Genomic DNA, 14,481 nt, shown 5'->3' on the forward strand with positions numbered 1-14,481 from the left:
AGGGCCTATTGAGAGGTGACAGTTAAATCATATCTCTTCTTTCAATGTAAAACTAGCAGTACATAGAAGGCTCTAGATGAAGAAACAGCTGTTATACCACATGTGAAAATGCTTCTGGTTGAGAAGCAACACAGAAGGCAAGTACAGCTGGTTTTAGGGTAAAAGGCTGGAAAGAGACAGAGCACCTCATGTGGTAAACAGCAGCTGTTATCATTTGTTTGTTATACATAAGAAATACCGGTAAGTCTCCACATGGCAAGGTAAAAATAATCTTGGGACAACCTTACTGTACAAGAAGTAAAATATGAGGGCTTGACCAAAGGTCTTTTGGAGAAGTCTGTCATGCTTTTCACATTGTGAGATATTGTACATGTCAGACTTATAAACTGTACAACAGTTTGCTATCCCAACCATGCCCTTTCACTCTGAAATTCACAAAGGTAGGATTAAAGTAAGAACGTTGCACTAGTGCAAACAGCAGGGAGGTGGCACATGAAGAAGGGTCTCAGAAGACGATCTGATTCTGGGGAGGTTCATTTGGAAAGAGGCAGTCCTTGAGGCCTGCATTCAACCTTTCCTGAGCAAAGAGAGAAATGTCCCTGGAGCCTTATGTCACGGAGTTGGAAGCTGGACAGCTAACGTAGAAGCAGCGCCTTGTGTGAAGCTATTGGCCAAAGACGTATTGCCTGGGCCTGCAGCATCATGTGAGCACCGCCTGACCTGGCAGGTCTGGGGGAAGCGAAAAACCAGCTGGGGACTATCTGGGCTGCCAGTTGGCCACCTGTGTGCCATATTAACTTTTTAACTAGAACCAGGGCCTTCTCAACACTGGCTCCGACCTGGTGGAACGCTCTGTCTCCTGAGACCAGGGTCTTGCGGGACCTGTTTTCTTTCCGCAGGGCCTGTAAGACAGAGTTGTTCCACCTGGCATTTGGCCTGGAGCCACCCTGATCCCCTCCCCCATTTTCCTCTTTTCCTTTTCCATCCGTATGAGGCTGCATTTTAATTTCAATTTTAATGTATTTAATCTTGTTCTTAAGTTGTATTTTAATCAGCTGTTTTATATCTAGTGTTAGCCGCCCTGAGCCAGCCTTTGGCTGGGGAGGGCGGGGTGTAAATAAATTATTATTATTATTATTATTATTATTATTATTATTATTATTATTATTATCATCATCATCATCAGGTGTTTTTGATACATGTTAGCAGCACAGGATGAACACAACAAGAAGAGATGAGAAATTTGTGAGCCACTAGCAATACTGATTACATCTTTAGCCATGCACAGGAGACCTCGTCACAAAATGACACTCTGACAATACCCCCAGGTACCTTTAAGAGAAGCCAGCCTGTCATCCACTTGACCATTTTTGCTGCCCAGCAGACATGTTGGTAGAGATTGGTATTCACTACTCCGGGATCTACAACGTTAACAGTCACGTGGCTCCCTTCTGCTGTCAGGAGATGTTGCAGTCGGTAGGCAAACAGAACAAGGGCAAGTTTGCTTTGGGCGTAGGCTCCATGGGGTGAATACAAGCAACTATACGGGGTGGAAAAACACAGAAGCAAATTAATTCTCTGAAGATAACTGTGACGTGTGCTATAGGACACATGATTGGTTACAAGTTTTAATAAATTATAGAGAAGTGGATAAGAAAAGCAGCAGTACGACAAAATGGCCCTCAAAATGGGCTTATCATCTCAAAACACATTGCTTGCAGTAGCCAAAGTGATTCAGTAGATTTCATTGTGTCATTTATGGAAAGTGCTTTAGATAAACCTGCCTGTTAATATAAACTGTAGTGTTGGCACCTCACTGGTATTGTTCTCACTTGGGAGAATTAAATTATGACTCTCAAAACACCATATGTGTTATTTCCTGTGACTTCCGGAAATCTCGTTTTTGGATTGATAGAGGTTAAAAATAGGCAGCCTCTGCTTCACAGATCTCAAAAGAAAGGACTGTTGCACTTACAGTATTAGCATTGGAAAGTAAGTATGGCTTGATTAATATGGAAAACAAACTTGAAAATAGGAGATAAAGAGCCTTCAGCATGTGGAAAAGTTATCTGGACACAGTGAAAAATTACCTGCAAATTCTGACAGCCACATACTAACAAAAAGATACATAGTACAGATGCTCAAGTGCGCTTTTGTGATCACAGCCCATTCTCTCACTTGCACGATTAAAGTACAGGACTTGCACAATGGAAGAGCATAGCTCCATGTCTCTCTAGATATGAAACGCTAATACCTGTTCTGGGGTTGCATGGAGATGGTACAGGGGAAAATAGCTTTCCCCCAAACTTCTGGATCAGTTACTCCTCTAACACTGTTCAGTTTCTGGCTGCACTACATTTTAAGGGCTACACCTTATTCCAGAAAATGACAAGACCTCCTGTTTCTGGCTGCAACAGCAGCTTAGGTTGTGCTCCAAATACTGCAAATTCATGCTCAGTTGAGCACAAGATGGTATGCACTGTGCAGAGAGAGAGAGAGAGAGAGAGAGAGAGAGAGAGAGAGAGAGAGAGAGAGAGAGAGAGAGAGAGAACAACATGAGCCTACCAAGGCCTATGTTTCACCTTCTGTTCCTTTTGTGCCATGTTCTTTTATTCATTTTTTTAAAAAAACTGCTGACAAATGCACTACACCTGAAGGGGAGAATGACGCATATTGATTGACACAAGGTCAGAAAAATACATCAAGTGGCTACTTGATGTCACTTCTAGGTTCCTGGTGGCCTTTCCCCCCTCTACCCTGCCTTCTTGTTAGGGCTCATTCTTCAGAGACGCATAATTGTGCACAGCTCACAAAAGACAGCTATAATTCACCTCAATGTTGCCAGAAGCCAGGATTTCCTGGCTGCCACAAACCACTTGTATATTCTACACGTCAAAAACCTTGGCACTTCCTTTCCCAATCTACCTCCCTCCAATTTCCAAGGTGTTGATCTGTCTAGGGGGCACAGCAGTATATTAAGAATGTACCGTACTCGGAGGCAGGCAGATTGCTAAATGTTCCAACAAAAGCACTGTTATTCTGCATACAGTAACGTGACTTCTAACAAAAGGCTGCATTTAAAATGCTGCAATACACCTTAGCTTCAGCACTTGGTGAGGAAAACAGAAGCACTCTAGAACTCATAAAGCTTTCTTAATGATTTGTGCCTTATGTTTGTAAAACATCGCTGTTGTCTAGGCTAAGGAAAAAACCGCAGACAGCCATAGATATATTCAGTCCTTTAGCTGGTGACGTCAGGTTTTTAGCTGCATGGAATGTGGGAATTATTTGTGTAATTTCTAGCATTATGCTCAGTGGCCAATTTGCCATTATGTGCAAGACTGGTGCACTATTCCTTTTAAAAATCATCCTTTTAGATTGAATATCTGGCCTATTAATTGAGAAAAGGTAGTCCTATCAAAGACATTATTATAAAATGGAAATTCCATACACAGAGATGAGCATGCTAGCTTCCCAATTCCCATCACCCTCTGTAAGCTGAAGAGCCCAAATGGGTAGAAACAGGCTTTTTGCTAGAACGCATTGAGGATGGTAGACAGGTTAGAGTTGGAATGGTAATCTCTGTGCCATCCCTCAGGTGGAATTTCCCATTTTCAAGAATGTCTGAATGGGGCTGATCTTCCAGGCACCATAAAGAGCTTCATTACATCAAGAGTCCTGTGCTTACAATAAATTCCTGATTCACAACTGGATTCATTCCTGTGTGCAACTATAGATGGCTACTTTCTATTGATTTAAGTAAGTTTTTCACACATTTGGCTGCAGAACTATCTGTAAATTGTGGTTTAAATACTAAGGATGCTCATAAGTGGCGTCTTTTCCATTTATCTTCCTCCTTTAGCTATTTTGCTTCTTTCCTTAAAACACAGTGGATGCTCTGAATCTTGATCTTTACATGCACATGAGTGTATGTGTATATGTATGGCTGACACACAAACACAATATGCGAGACAACAGGGTGAAAGGCAGGCAGGCAGGCAGGCAGGCAGGCAGGCTGGACGTTCCTCTGGCAACAAGTCTAGAAATATTAGCGTCTATATATGTTGCCAAGATTTCTCTAACAGTTGGTGAGCAGCCAGCAAACTAGTGTTTATTAAAGCTGTCTAGACACTTATTTCTAACCGGCAGCAGATAAACAGGGCAAGAACACAGTCAAATATGAATCTTTTCTCTTTACGAATAGTTTGCTGGAGCATGCCAATGGCTCGTCTTGTCCAGCATCCTGTTTTCACAGTGGCCAGCTACATTCCTGTGGGGAGCATGCAAGCAGGACTTCACTACAACAGCACTCAGCCCACCTGGGATTTCCAGCAACTGGTATTCAGAGGCATTCTTCTATGGAATGAAGCCCTCAACAGAAAGCTCTCCGAGCTATCTTGTTACATACAGTACTGACTTTGCTTGCTCGCAATACTGAGGCAGTGCTTCTCTGGCTTTTTCTCTCTCTCTTTCTCTCTCTGCAGAGCTGGAACCCTTCACTTTAAAAACTATAGCAGAGCACTTGCAGTAAAATATATACCGTATAAACAGGAGGGATGGAGGAGCCAGCCAGAGCTGCAACTTTTAGAAGCATCAACTCTGAGACTTTGAAAAACTCTGCTGTTGATAGCCACTGATGGGAGAAGCCATTGCTTTGCTTGTCATCCTTTAGGCTTTGGCTCTCACCAGAAAGAGTCCTTATCTCTGTCAGTGTTAGAGACAAACCATGAGTTGTAACAAAGGGTTTCCTTTAAGATGGCACAGAGGTAAGACACGCTTATCAGATTATTTTTAAACTCTGCTTTAACTGTAACACGGGGGCTGACTGCTGGCCACTTTTCCTCTTTTCTGCTAACAGCAAGGTTGTTTATATGCTCTGATAACCCCCAGCGAGCAACACTGTAAAATGTTATGAAGCCAGCCTTGTAAATTACCCCAAAGAGCTAATCAGCCTCACAGCCATCGTCTTAACCTTCTGGTGACTACATCTATATGCTTCGATATTTTTTTTATTAGGGCTTTTATCCTTTTAAAATTATAAAACTCTTTACACAATACAAACTCAATGGCTGCAACTCAGTGGAAATCACACACTGTGCATGCTTCTCCACCATTACAATTTTTTATTTGCGGAACCCCTTGCACTGCTTCGCAGAACCCCAGGGTTCCACAGAACAAAGTCAGAGAAATGGGGCACCAAGACAAATCATGGCTTTGTGCAAATAAGGAAGTGTGGGGGCTTCTGGAGAGGATGTTGTGGCCACGATGCTGCTCCTGTGGGTGTCACCCAAATCGATGTGATTTGCAACCCTCTCCTCATGGAAATAAATCCCAAAGCAAGAAAAATAAAGGAAATCAAACAATCTGAAAAATCAAATCACAACAGTATTTCCATCAAATGAGCTTTTAGGCCAATCTTGCCTAGAAAATAGCATTTGTTGTTGTTTAGTCATTTTGTTGTTGTTTAGTCGTTTAGTTGTGTCCGACTCTTCGTGACCCCATGGACCAGAGCATGCCAGGCACTCCTGTCTTCCACTGCCTCCCACAGTTTGGTCAAACTCATGTTCGTAGCTTCGAGAACACTGTCCAACCATCTCATAGCATACAAAATATATTGTTTGTGTTAGCCAGTGTGTGGTATCTGTGCTTATTTTACCAGTGTTGTTGACTGGAAAACAAATGGAGGTTATCATAACTGTAAAAAAACATAATGTTTAAATGGACATTGACAGGAATGAATTCCATAGAACAAGCAGGCTTATAGTATTCACTATTTGAATTTTCCAAGATCTAAAACTTTTGAAATGAGGTATCCAAGAAACAAAGAAAGCTTCAGAAGCTTTAAAAAGGTTCTCCAGGGGCTCGTTCAACATATTCATGTCTACTTTACTTAAGAATCATTTTAATGCAAAACCTCCTAATCTATCATGCTGTTATACTGACAGCACCGCAATAAATATTCAGGCAAAAAAGGTAAGTTTGGGATGAAATTACTGCCTAGACTTATGTTGCATATGTGGGCTGGAATCATTACAGCCATTTGTCTAAAGGCAATTTCACTTGTAACAATGGTAATCAGGAGCAGTGGAAAACAGGAAAACAAGTGAGTTAGATTAATATTTAGTAATGTAATGGCTACTCTTAAAATACCTTATTGTGTTTACTGAAGTTACTAAGGAGCAGTATAAGCAAATGTAGGTGCAATGCTCTATTTTACAGTCAACATATAAAGAAAGAACTGTTTAAATCACTGTTTATACAATACTTCACTAACAAAATGTGGGCCTCCTGTTTGGTCCAACTGCTCTCCAAGGGCTTTATAATCAGGATCTTAAGGAGATGCTGCTCCTTTTTGTTTTCCCCCACAAAAGAGGGTGATATTTCAAAGATATGGAAGCCCTGAATGCAAATTGAGATGCCTCTCTTGAAGCAAAATGATGGACTTTTGTAATAGGCAGGTAAAGACAGCTGCCCATTCAGGAGAAATTCTAGCTGGCATGATTATACCTACATTTTGCTCTCTCGTGTCCACGCAATTTCAGAGGAGAACACAGAAGAAAGGCTATCAAAACACTGCATGCTAAAATGGGACTTTTGTTGAAATGCCATTTAAGAAATTTGCTAAGCCATTGGACAATGACAATAAAGATTATCATATCGTAAGGAGGAAACCAGAGCACTATTACAGGTTTCAGTAGTATGCGTTGCAAAGGGAATGGGGGAAGATGAGTCACGGCACTGTACAGAAACCTGTACAAGATTAAATTGCTAAGAAGTTATAAATCTTAAAGATATTTGTTGTGTTTACTTTTTGTTATCTTCTGCGACCCTGTCAGATGTCCCACCACCAAAACAAAATAAATGTGGTTCGTGGCAATGTAGGACAGGATTTTTTTTATTTTTTATTTTGGACAGGTATTCCTGAAGACCTTCAGGTGAACAGGAAAGACGAAAACAATTCTTGTTCCACCTGTCCTGAAATGTTTTTTGATGTAAAAGCTTTAACGCTGCTCTTTGATTATTCTAAAAGTTGGTTTTGTGGTGTTTTGTTTTGCAAACCGTGGCTGCACACCCAGCATACCGTTAAAGAATCCCCCAGAGAGTCCTGGGAACTGTAGTTTGCTCAAGGTGTGTATGGATAAACTACAGTTCCCAGTATTTTTAAGCAGGGGGGAGAGAAATGAGCCTCATGGGAAGCCATCTCAGGGTCAAAAGGCAGTATAAAAATAAATACTTCTAAAGTAACCAAAGCTATAAGTGACCCAAAGGAATACTCACGAGCCCTGAAATACCAGGGGAAGAGGGAGTTCACTACCCTTCCACCCTCTCCAAATGGCACCCCTAAATTAAGCCTATGCATCTTTCATTGACACTGTGCAAGCAAGCCAGGATTCAAAAAAACTGCTCCAAGCAAAGGAGGACATGACCTTGGTAATGTGTAGCTCACATGCAACAGGCTTGTGAAACAGAATGAGTTCTCACAATGCAAGGATGTGCTACAAAACCAAAGTTTAGCTGATGATGGTGGTGGTGATTTTATTAACAAAATAAAAAAATTCCTTCCAGTAGCACTTTAAGAGACCAACTAAGTTTGTCATTGGTATGAGTTTTCGTGTGCATGCACACTTCTTCAAATACAGGTGATTTTATTATTTATACCCCGCCCATATGGCTGGGCTTCCCCAGCCACTCTGGGCAGCTTACAGAATATATACAGTGGTGCCTCGACTTACGAATTTAATCCGTTCCGAAGGCACCTTCGTAAGTCGGAAAATTCTTAAGTCGGAAAACGCCACTGGAAACGCGATTCCCCATAGGAATGCATTGAAAACGGAAAAATTCGTAAGTTGAAGCAACCCTATCTAAAAATCCGTAAGTCGAAAAATCCCTATCTAAAACCGCCGCAGATTTTTTCCGGATGTCGAGACATTCGTAAGCGTGCGGCCATTACCCCCATTCGTAAGTCGAAAAATTCGGTTGTCGAGTCGTTCGTAAGTCGAGGTACCACTGTACAGTAAAACATACTAAAGCATCAAATATTAAAAACTTCCCAATACAGGGCTGTGTTAAATGTCTTCCTAAAGTTGTAGAGTTCTTTATCTCCTTGACATCTGAAGGGAGGGTGTTCCACTGGGAGGGTGCCACTACTGAGAAGGCACTCTGCCTGGTTGAACCCTACACACTCACTGTGCATTTTTCAGCTGAAATGATTTCATACAGGTGCTCAGATATATTCAGATATTCCACTCTGTAGGCATTCCACAATATACCTAGGTTCATACTCTGTGGCTTTCATAATCTGCCTTGGGTTACATTAGTAGAAACACAGAGGCTATTCTATCAGGCTGCCATGGAAGAGAAGACAACAGCATATGCATTCCATTCTTACACCTAAAAAGGCATTACCCCGACATGACTTTTTAGCTCCTTTAATCCGTCCAAGTTTGTCAGGATGTTGAATTTAGCAGCCAGTATCAGGTGGCGCTGTGGGTTAAACCACAGAGCCTAGGGCTTGCTGATCAGAAGGTCGGCGGTTCGAATCCCTGCGATGGGGTGAGCTCCTGTTGCTCGGCCCCAGCTCCTGCCAACCTAGCAGTTCAAAAGCACGTCAAAGTGCAAGTAGATAAATAGGGACCGCTACAACAGGAAGGTAAACGGTGTTTCCGTGTGCTGCTCTGGTTCGACAGAAGCGGCTTTGTGATGCTGGCCACATGACCTGGAAGCTGTACGCCGGCTCCCTCGGCCAATAATGCGAGATGAGCACGCAACCCCAGAGTCGGTCACGACTGGACCTAATGGTCAGGGGTCCCTTTACCGTTATCAGTCTCCAAAGTCACACCATGCAAGTGAAGAAGACAACACAGTTCTAGCAATGCAAAAGGAATGGCTGGGTAGAAAAGTGGCTTGGTAATAGGGTATAATAAGGAGGGGCTGGGATTAGAGACCTATAAATTCCCCCTCTATGATTCTTCCAAAACAGAGCAAAGGAAGAACAGATTAACCCAATGAAAAGGGTTGAGGAGCAGGCAGGTGGATGAACAGAAATCTGGCAACATTTAAATAGAATAAATGATATCCAACACATGCCAGAATGCCTGCCAATTGGCAAGAGTATTGAAGGGGGATATTGCCAATTGGAGAGCAAAACTGATGAGAGAAACTGACAGTCAGTGGAGAAGTGCTAGACTCTGTGTAGGTTGGAAAACCAAACAGCAGGGAGCCTCTTGCTCAGAATTGTCGACTGACTCGCGGCAGCAGCTGTCCAGGATTTCTGGCAGGGAACATTCCTGGAGTTGCCAGGAATTGAACCTGAGACCTTCTGCATGCAAAGCAGATGCTAGCCACTGAGCTATGGCCCTTCTACAATATTTTCCTCCCTACTTGTCTTTGCTGTAATAAAACTGTGCAGGGGTAGCATCTCGGACAACAGAGAATCTGGGAAATATTGAGGAGCACGAAATTGTAGTTTCTTCTTCTGCATGGCTTAATGAATTTGGAGGTAAGAGGACATTGCAAATCCCATGCTCCCCAGCGGGAAATTATAGTCCTCAGCATGTCACAAGGGCATCATTTCCAGCTGTGGGTGAGAACTTCTGCCTAGCAAACCCTCCCAGACATCCCCCTTTCTGAAGGTTAACTAGGAAGGTTGTCACACAATTAGAGAAATGTCGATTTGTGTAATCAATAAATTAAACCAACTAAACTTGAATTAATTTGCATATAAGAAAGCTTGTCCTAAAGAAAAAGTCATTTTGTGTGTGTTTTAGAGGATGAATTTATGGAATCATGGGGCTGGAAGGGACTTTGGACCTCAACCCACGGGTGCAACCACAGCATCCCTGAAAGGTGAAGAGCCCAGCCGACATCTTTGTAGAGGTATTACCCCCTCCACACACACAAAACAGAATGGCCCTTAAGATGGTGGTTGCCATCTGGAGTCTTCATAAGTGTTTCTCTTAAAAATAATTATTTCGAATCTTTTTTTATTTTTTTTAAAATCTGATTCCTGATTAAGCAGGACACAATGCTTCACCCAATTAAATACTGCAGCCCTCGTATGTTATTACAGTGCATTCCAAGGGGTGTGTGTTAGAAGGAAGAATAGGCTGGTACTGGGAGCAAATTCTTTGATGTGCAGAACCCAAAATTCATGCCCATGAAGGCAAGAAGCTTTTCAGAGTTGTCCAGTCCTGAAGGGAGGGAGGGAATGGGATACAAACATGGAATAAGTAAGTCTAGATTTACAAGGCAAATGAGCTAAATTCTGGGATTCTGGTTTCAATTTTTTGTAGACTTGAGGTATAGTGAAGTTTTTTATTTTATTTTAATATACCTGCTTTGCAGATCGTTAAGACGTAATTCTGCTACATAATGGGTAGCTGATGAGAGAGTGACAATTCGAGCATTGTGGCTGTGGGTTCCTGATTGCTTCAGTGTTTCCAAGAGAAGGTGAGTCAACAAGAAGTGTCCCATGTAGTTAATACCAAAGTGTTCCTCAAACCCATCCTCTGTTTTCCTTTCAGGCACCAGCATCACTGCAGCTGTGAAGTTTAAAAAGAAAAGATAGAGTGCAGGTGAAGTTTGTGGTATACAGGAGCCTGCTTGTGGTCCATTGACCACGACCACTATATAAGCTACTACACATCATACATTTGAAAGCAAATAATTCCCCTCAAAGAAACATGGAAACTGTAGCTTACCAGTCACAAAACTACAATTCCCAACACCCTTAACAAACTACTTATTCATAAACATGATATATTTAACACCACTACACAAAGGGTGGTATATAAATTTAATAAATAATAAAAAAATGTTTTAAAAAACTACCTGAATTCATCCATTTTCTCTGTGTGTGTGTTTATATACATATATATAAGCTTATAAACTTCCTAGTACCTGCAAAAAAAATGAGCTCCTTCACAAAAAAGGGGGAATTCCAAGCAACTCCATTTCTCACTACTGAACTGTTTTTGCATTGCACAATGGAGAAAGACCTTGTCCCACCTCATTTCTGCCTTGGGAACTGGCCCTAAGCTAGCTTAGCTCAAAGATTCCTAGAGGAAGGGAAAGCCTGCTTTGCCTCTACTGTATACATTTTGCACACTTAGTTCATTCAGTCCACTTGGCAGAATAACTCAGACTATTGTTTCTCTCTGACTTTATGCTGTAGACATATTCATCATGTTCTCCTACACACATACTGCCCAAATAAATCACTATTTGTATATTTTTCTCGCCATCTCCAACAGTTTTTAGTCTCCAAAGAGATACAACTGCTTCCCCAAAAAAGTATTTCCTGAAATGTATGTTTGTGCTATTTTAATCCTGCTGAGCGCTAGAAGGAAATGAAGGAAATAATGCAAACATACATACACAGAGACCTGCTTTCAGATAAAAGGGAAAGCCTTGGAAGAACAACTTCCTCTTTTTAAATTATTAACTACACAACATTCACCAGGCACTAAAAGTTGTAGACTATTGATTTTCTAGCATCCAAACATGTCCTCAGCTTTACTCATGGGTCCTAAAGGGGTGAACTTGAGCAACAAAAGCTGTTCTATTTTTCTACTGCCAATAACTGTGAAACTATTTGTTGCCAAGAACACGATGCACTTTCATCTTTTGCCCACTCTGAAAAATTTTTTGCTAAACTTTTCTTAAGAGAGCTCTTACAAATCAACTACTTTTCGAATAGATTTCACTGCTAATTGCCTTTGGATTCCTAATGTTCCCTAGCGTCTGATAGCACATGGCAGCAAGTTCAGGAACAAGGATTGGCAGCAGACAGAATGTTAGTGACACTTTTTTATTATTAAAAAAAACCCAACCCTTTCTGTTTTGATAGGACTGTCATTTATATGCAATCTACTAATTTAGTTTAGCGAGCTTGGTTTCAAAAGCTTTTGATTAAGCAGACATCAATAGAAAAAGTAAAGCAGCAGCAAGTGCCTTTATGAATAATCTGTACAGTGTGTGCCAATGCATATTTTGTTTAGCAATTTCCGATCTCCTATTAGTGTACATGCAAGTAGATATCAAGATTCCGAGGCAATCCATATAATTGCACATTAACTCTGACATTCAGCAAGATCCATTCTGAATTATGTACTTGAATTGGCTCTGAATTAAGATGTTTTTTGGGAAGGAGGCAGGAATGGCTCAGCCAGGTCAAACAGAGGAAAAAATTAACTGCAATAAAAAAAGATTTCACTGAGATGCATCAAGAAGAGGTGGCAAGAATACACAGAGGAATTATACCAGAAAGATATGGAGGTCTCGTACACCCCAGGTAGTGTGGTTGCTGACCTTGAGCCAGACATCTTGGAGAGTGAAGTCAAATGGGCCTTAGAAAGCACTGCTAATAACAAGGCCAGTGGAAGTGATGATATTCCAGCTGAACTATTTAAAATTTTAAAAGATGATGCTGTTAAGGTGCTACACCCAATATGCCAGCAAGTTTGGAAAACTCAGCAATGGCCAGAGGATTGGAGAAGATCAGTCTACATCCCAATTCCAAAGAAGGGCAGTGCCAAAGAATGCTCCAACTACCGCACAATTGCGCTCATTTCACACGCTAGCAAGGTTATGCTTAAAATTCTACAAGGCAGGCTTAGGCAGTATGTGGACCGAGAACTCCCAGAAGTGCAAGCTGGATTTCGAAAGGGCAGAGGAACCAGAGACCAAATAGCAAACATGCGCTGGATTATGGAGAAAGCTAGAGAGTTCCAGAAAAACGTCTACTTCTGCTTCATTGACTATGCAAAAGCCTTTGACTGTGTCGACCACAGCAAACTATGGCAAGTTCTTAAAGAAATGGGAGTGCCTGATCACCTCATCTGTCTCCTGAGAAATCTCTATGTGGGACAAGAAGCTACAGTTAGAACTGGATATGGAACAACTGAGTGGTTCAAAATTGGGAAAGGAGTACGACAAGGTTGTATATTGTCTCCCTGCTTATTTAACTTATATGCAGAATTCATCATGCGAAAGGCTGGACTAGATGAATCCCAAGCCGGAATTAAGATTGCCGGAAGAAATATCAACAACCTCAGATATGCAGATGACACAACCTTGATGGCAGAAAGCGAGGAGGAATTAAAGAACCTTTTAATGAGGGTGAAAGAGGAGAGCGCAAAATATGGTCTGAAGCTCAACATCAAAAAAACCAAGATCATGGCCACTGGTCCCATCACCTCCTGGCAAATAGAAGGGGAAGAAATGGAGGCAGTGAGAGATTTTACTTTCTTGGGCTCCTTGATCACTGCAGATGGTGACAGCAGTCACGAAATTAAAAGACGCCTGCTTCTTGGGAGAAAAGCAATGACAAACCTAGACAGCATCTTAAAAAGCAGAGACATCACCTTGCCGACAAAGGTCCGTATAGTTAAAGCTATGGTTTTCCCAGTAGTGATGTATGGAAGTGAGAGCTGGACCATAAAGAAGGCTGATCGCCGAAGAATTGATGCTTTTGAATTATGGTGCTGGAGGAGACTCTTGAGAGTCCCATGGACTGCTAGAAGATCAAACCTATCCATTCTTAAGGAAATCAGCCCTGAGTGCTCCCTGGAAGGACAGATCGTGAAGCTGAGGCTCCAATACTTTGGCCACCTCATGAGAAAAGAAGAATCCTTGGAAAAGACCCTGATGTTGGGAAAGATTGAGGGCACTAGGAGAAGGGGACGACAGAGGACAAGATGGTTGGACAGTGTTCTCGAAGCTACGAACATGAGTTTGACCAAATTGCGGGAGGCAGTGCAAGACAGGAGTGCCTGGTGTGCTATGGTCCATGGGGTCACGAAGAGTCGGACACGACTAAACGACTAAACAACAACAACAAAAAAAGATTTCACTGAGATGCAGTGAAATGTAATGTAAAGCCACCCAAACCATGGCTGAACATGAACCCTTACAGGAAAATTACAGTCACTTTGGTGGTTTTCTGCTTCTGCCACACTGCTCCAAGCTAAACCATGGTTGGGCTTAGTGTTACATCTAAACCAGATGCTTGTGATTTGCCTCACAAGCTGTAGTTACCACGGTTTTTTTCCTGAACACTGCTGTGGTCACACTTAGCCATGGTTTGGCTTTGGGTTTTGTATGAACTAGGCCATTAAACTCACACTCAAACCACCCTATGGTTTAGCTCAGATATGCGGCTGATGTGTGCTTTCTTACAGAAGCAAGAAGGGATGGCAAGAAAAATAATAGAGCTCCAACATCAGAGAAGAGAATGTTCCAGGTATTGAGGGGGGGGGGATGTTTGGAAAGCAACATTCTAGAATTCAAAATCTTAAACAAACTGGAAAAATCTGCCCCTCATCTCTGATAAATTGTCCCTACTTTGCCTTATTCACAGATGCCTCCTCACCACACTTAAGGCCAAACTAATGTTAAGTGTGTTTTTGCAATAGGGTCAACGGTTTTTCTTTCTTCCTTCCAATGCAAATTACATTTTCAAATGAGGGGGATTCTGTGTGT

At 41.8% G+C, this 14,481-nt stretch overlaps 1 protein-coding gene across 2 annotated transcripts in view; it reads right to left on the reverse strand.

Annotated features, from left to right (window-relative positions):
- The window catches only part of ZBED1 (zinc finger BED-type containing 1), a 117,007-nt gene that overhangs the window by 11,537 nt on the left and 90,989 nt on the right, over positions 1-14,481 (reverse strand). For both annotated transcript variants that reach the window (XM_035114815.2, XM_035114816.2), the window contains 2 exons: positions 10,334-10,541; positions 1,333-1,540 (listed from right to left, as the gene is read on the reverse strand). In XM_035114815.2, coding sequence (XP_034970706.2) covers positions 1,333-1,540; positions 10,334-10,541 — 416 coding nt within the window. The remainder of the gene's footprint in view (positions 1-1,332; positions 1,541-10,333; positions 10,542-14,481) is intronic.

This window comes from Zootoca vivipara, chromosome 4 (assembly GCF_963506605.1).
Source record: "Zootoca vivipara chromosome 4, rZooViv1.1, whole genome shotgun sequence".
In the NCBI taxonomy this organism is placed as follows: Eukaryota; Metazoa; Chordata; class Lepidosauria; order Squamata; family Lacertidae; genus Zootoca; species Zootoca vivipara.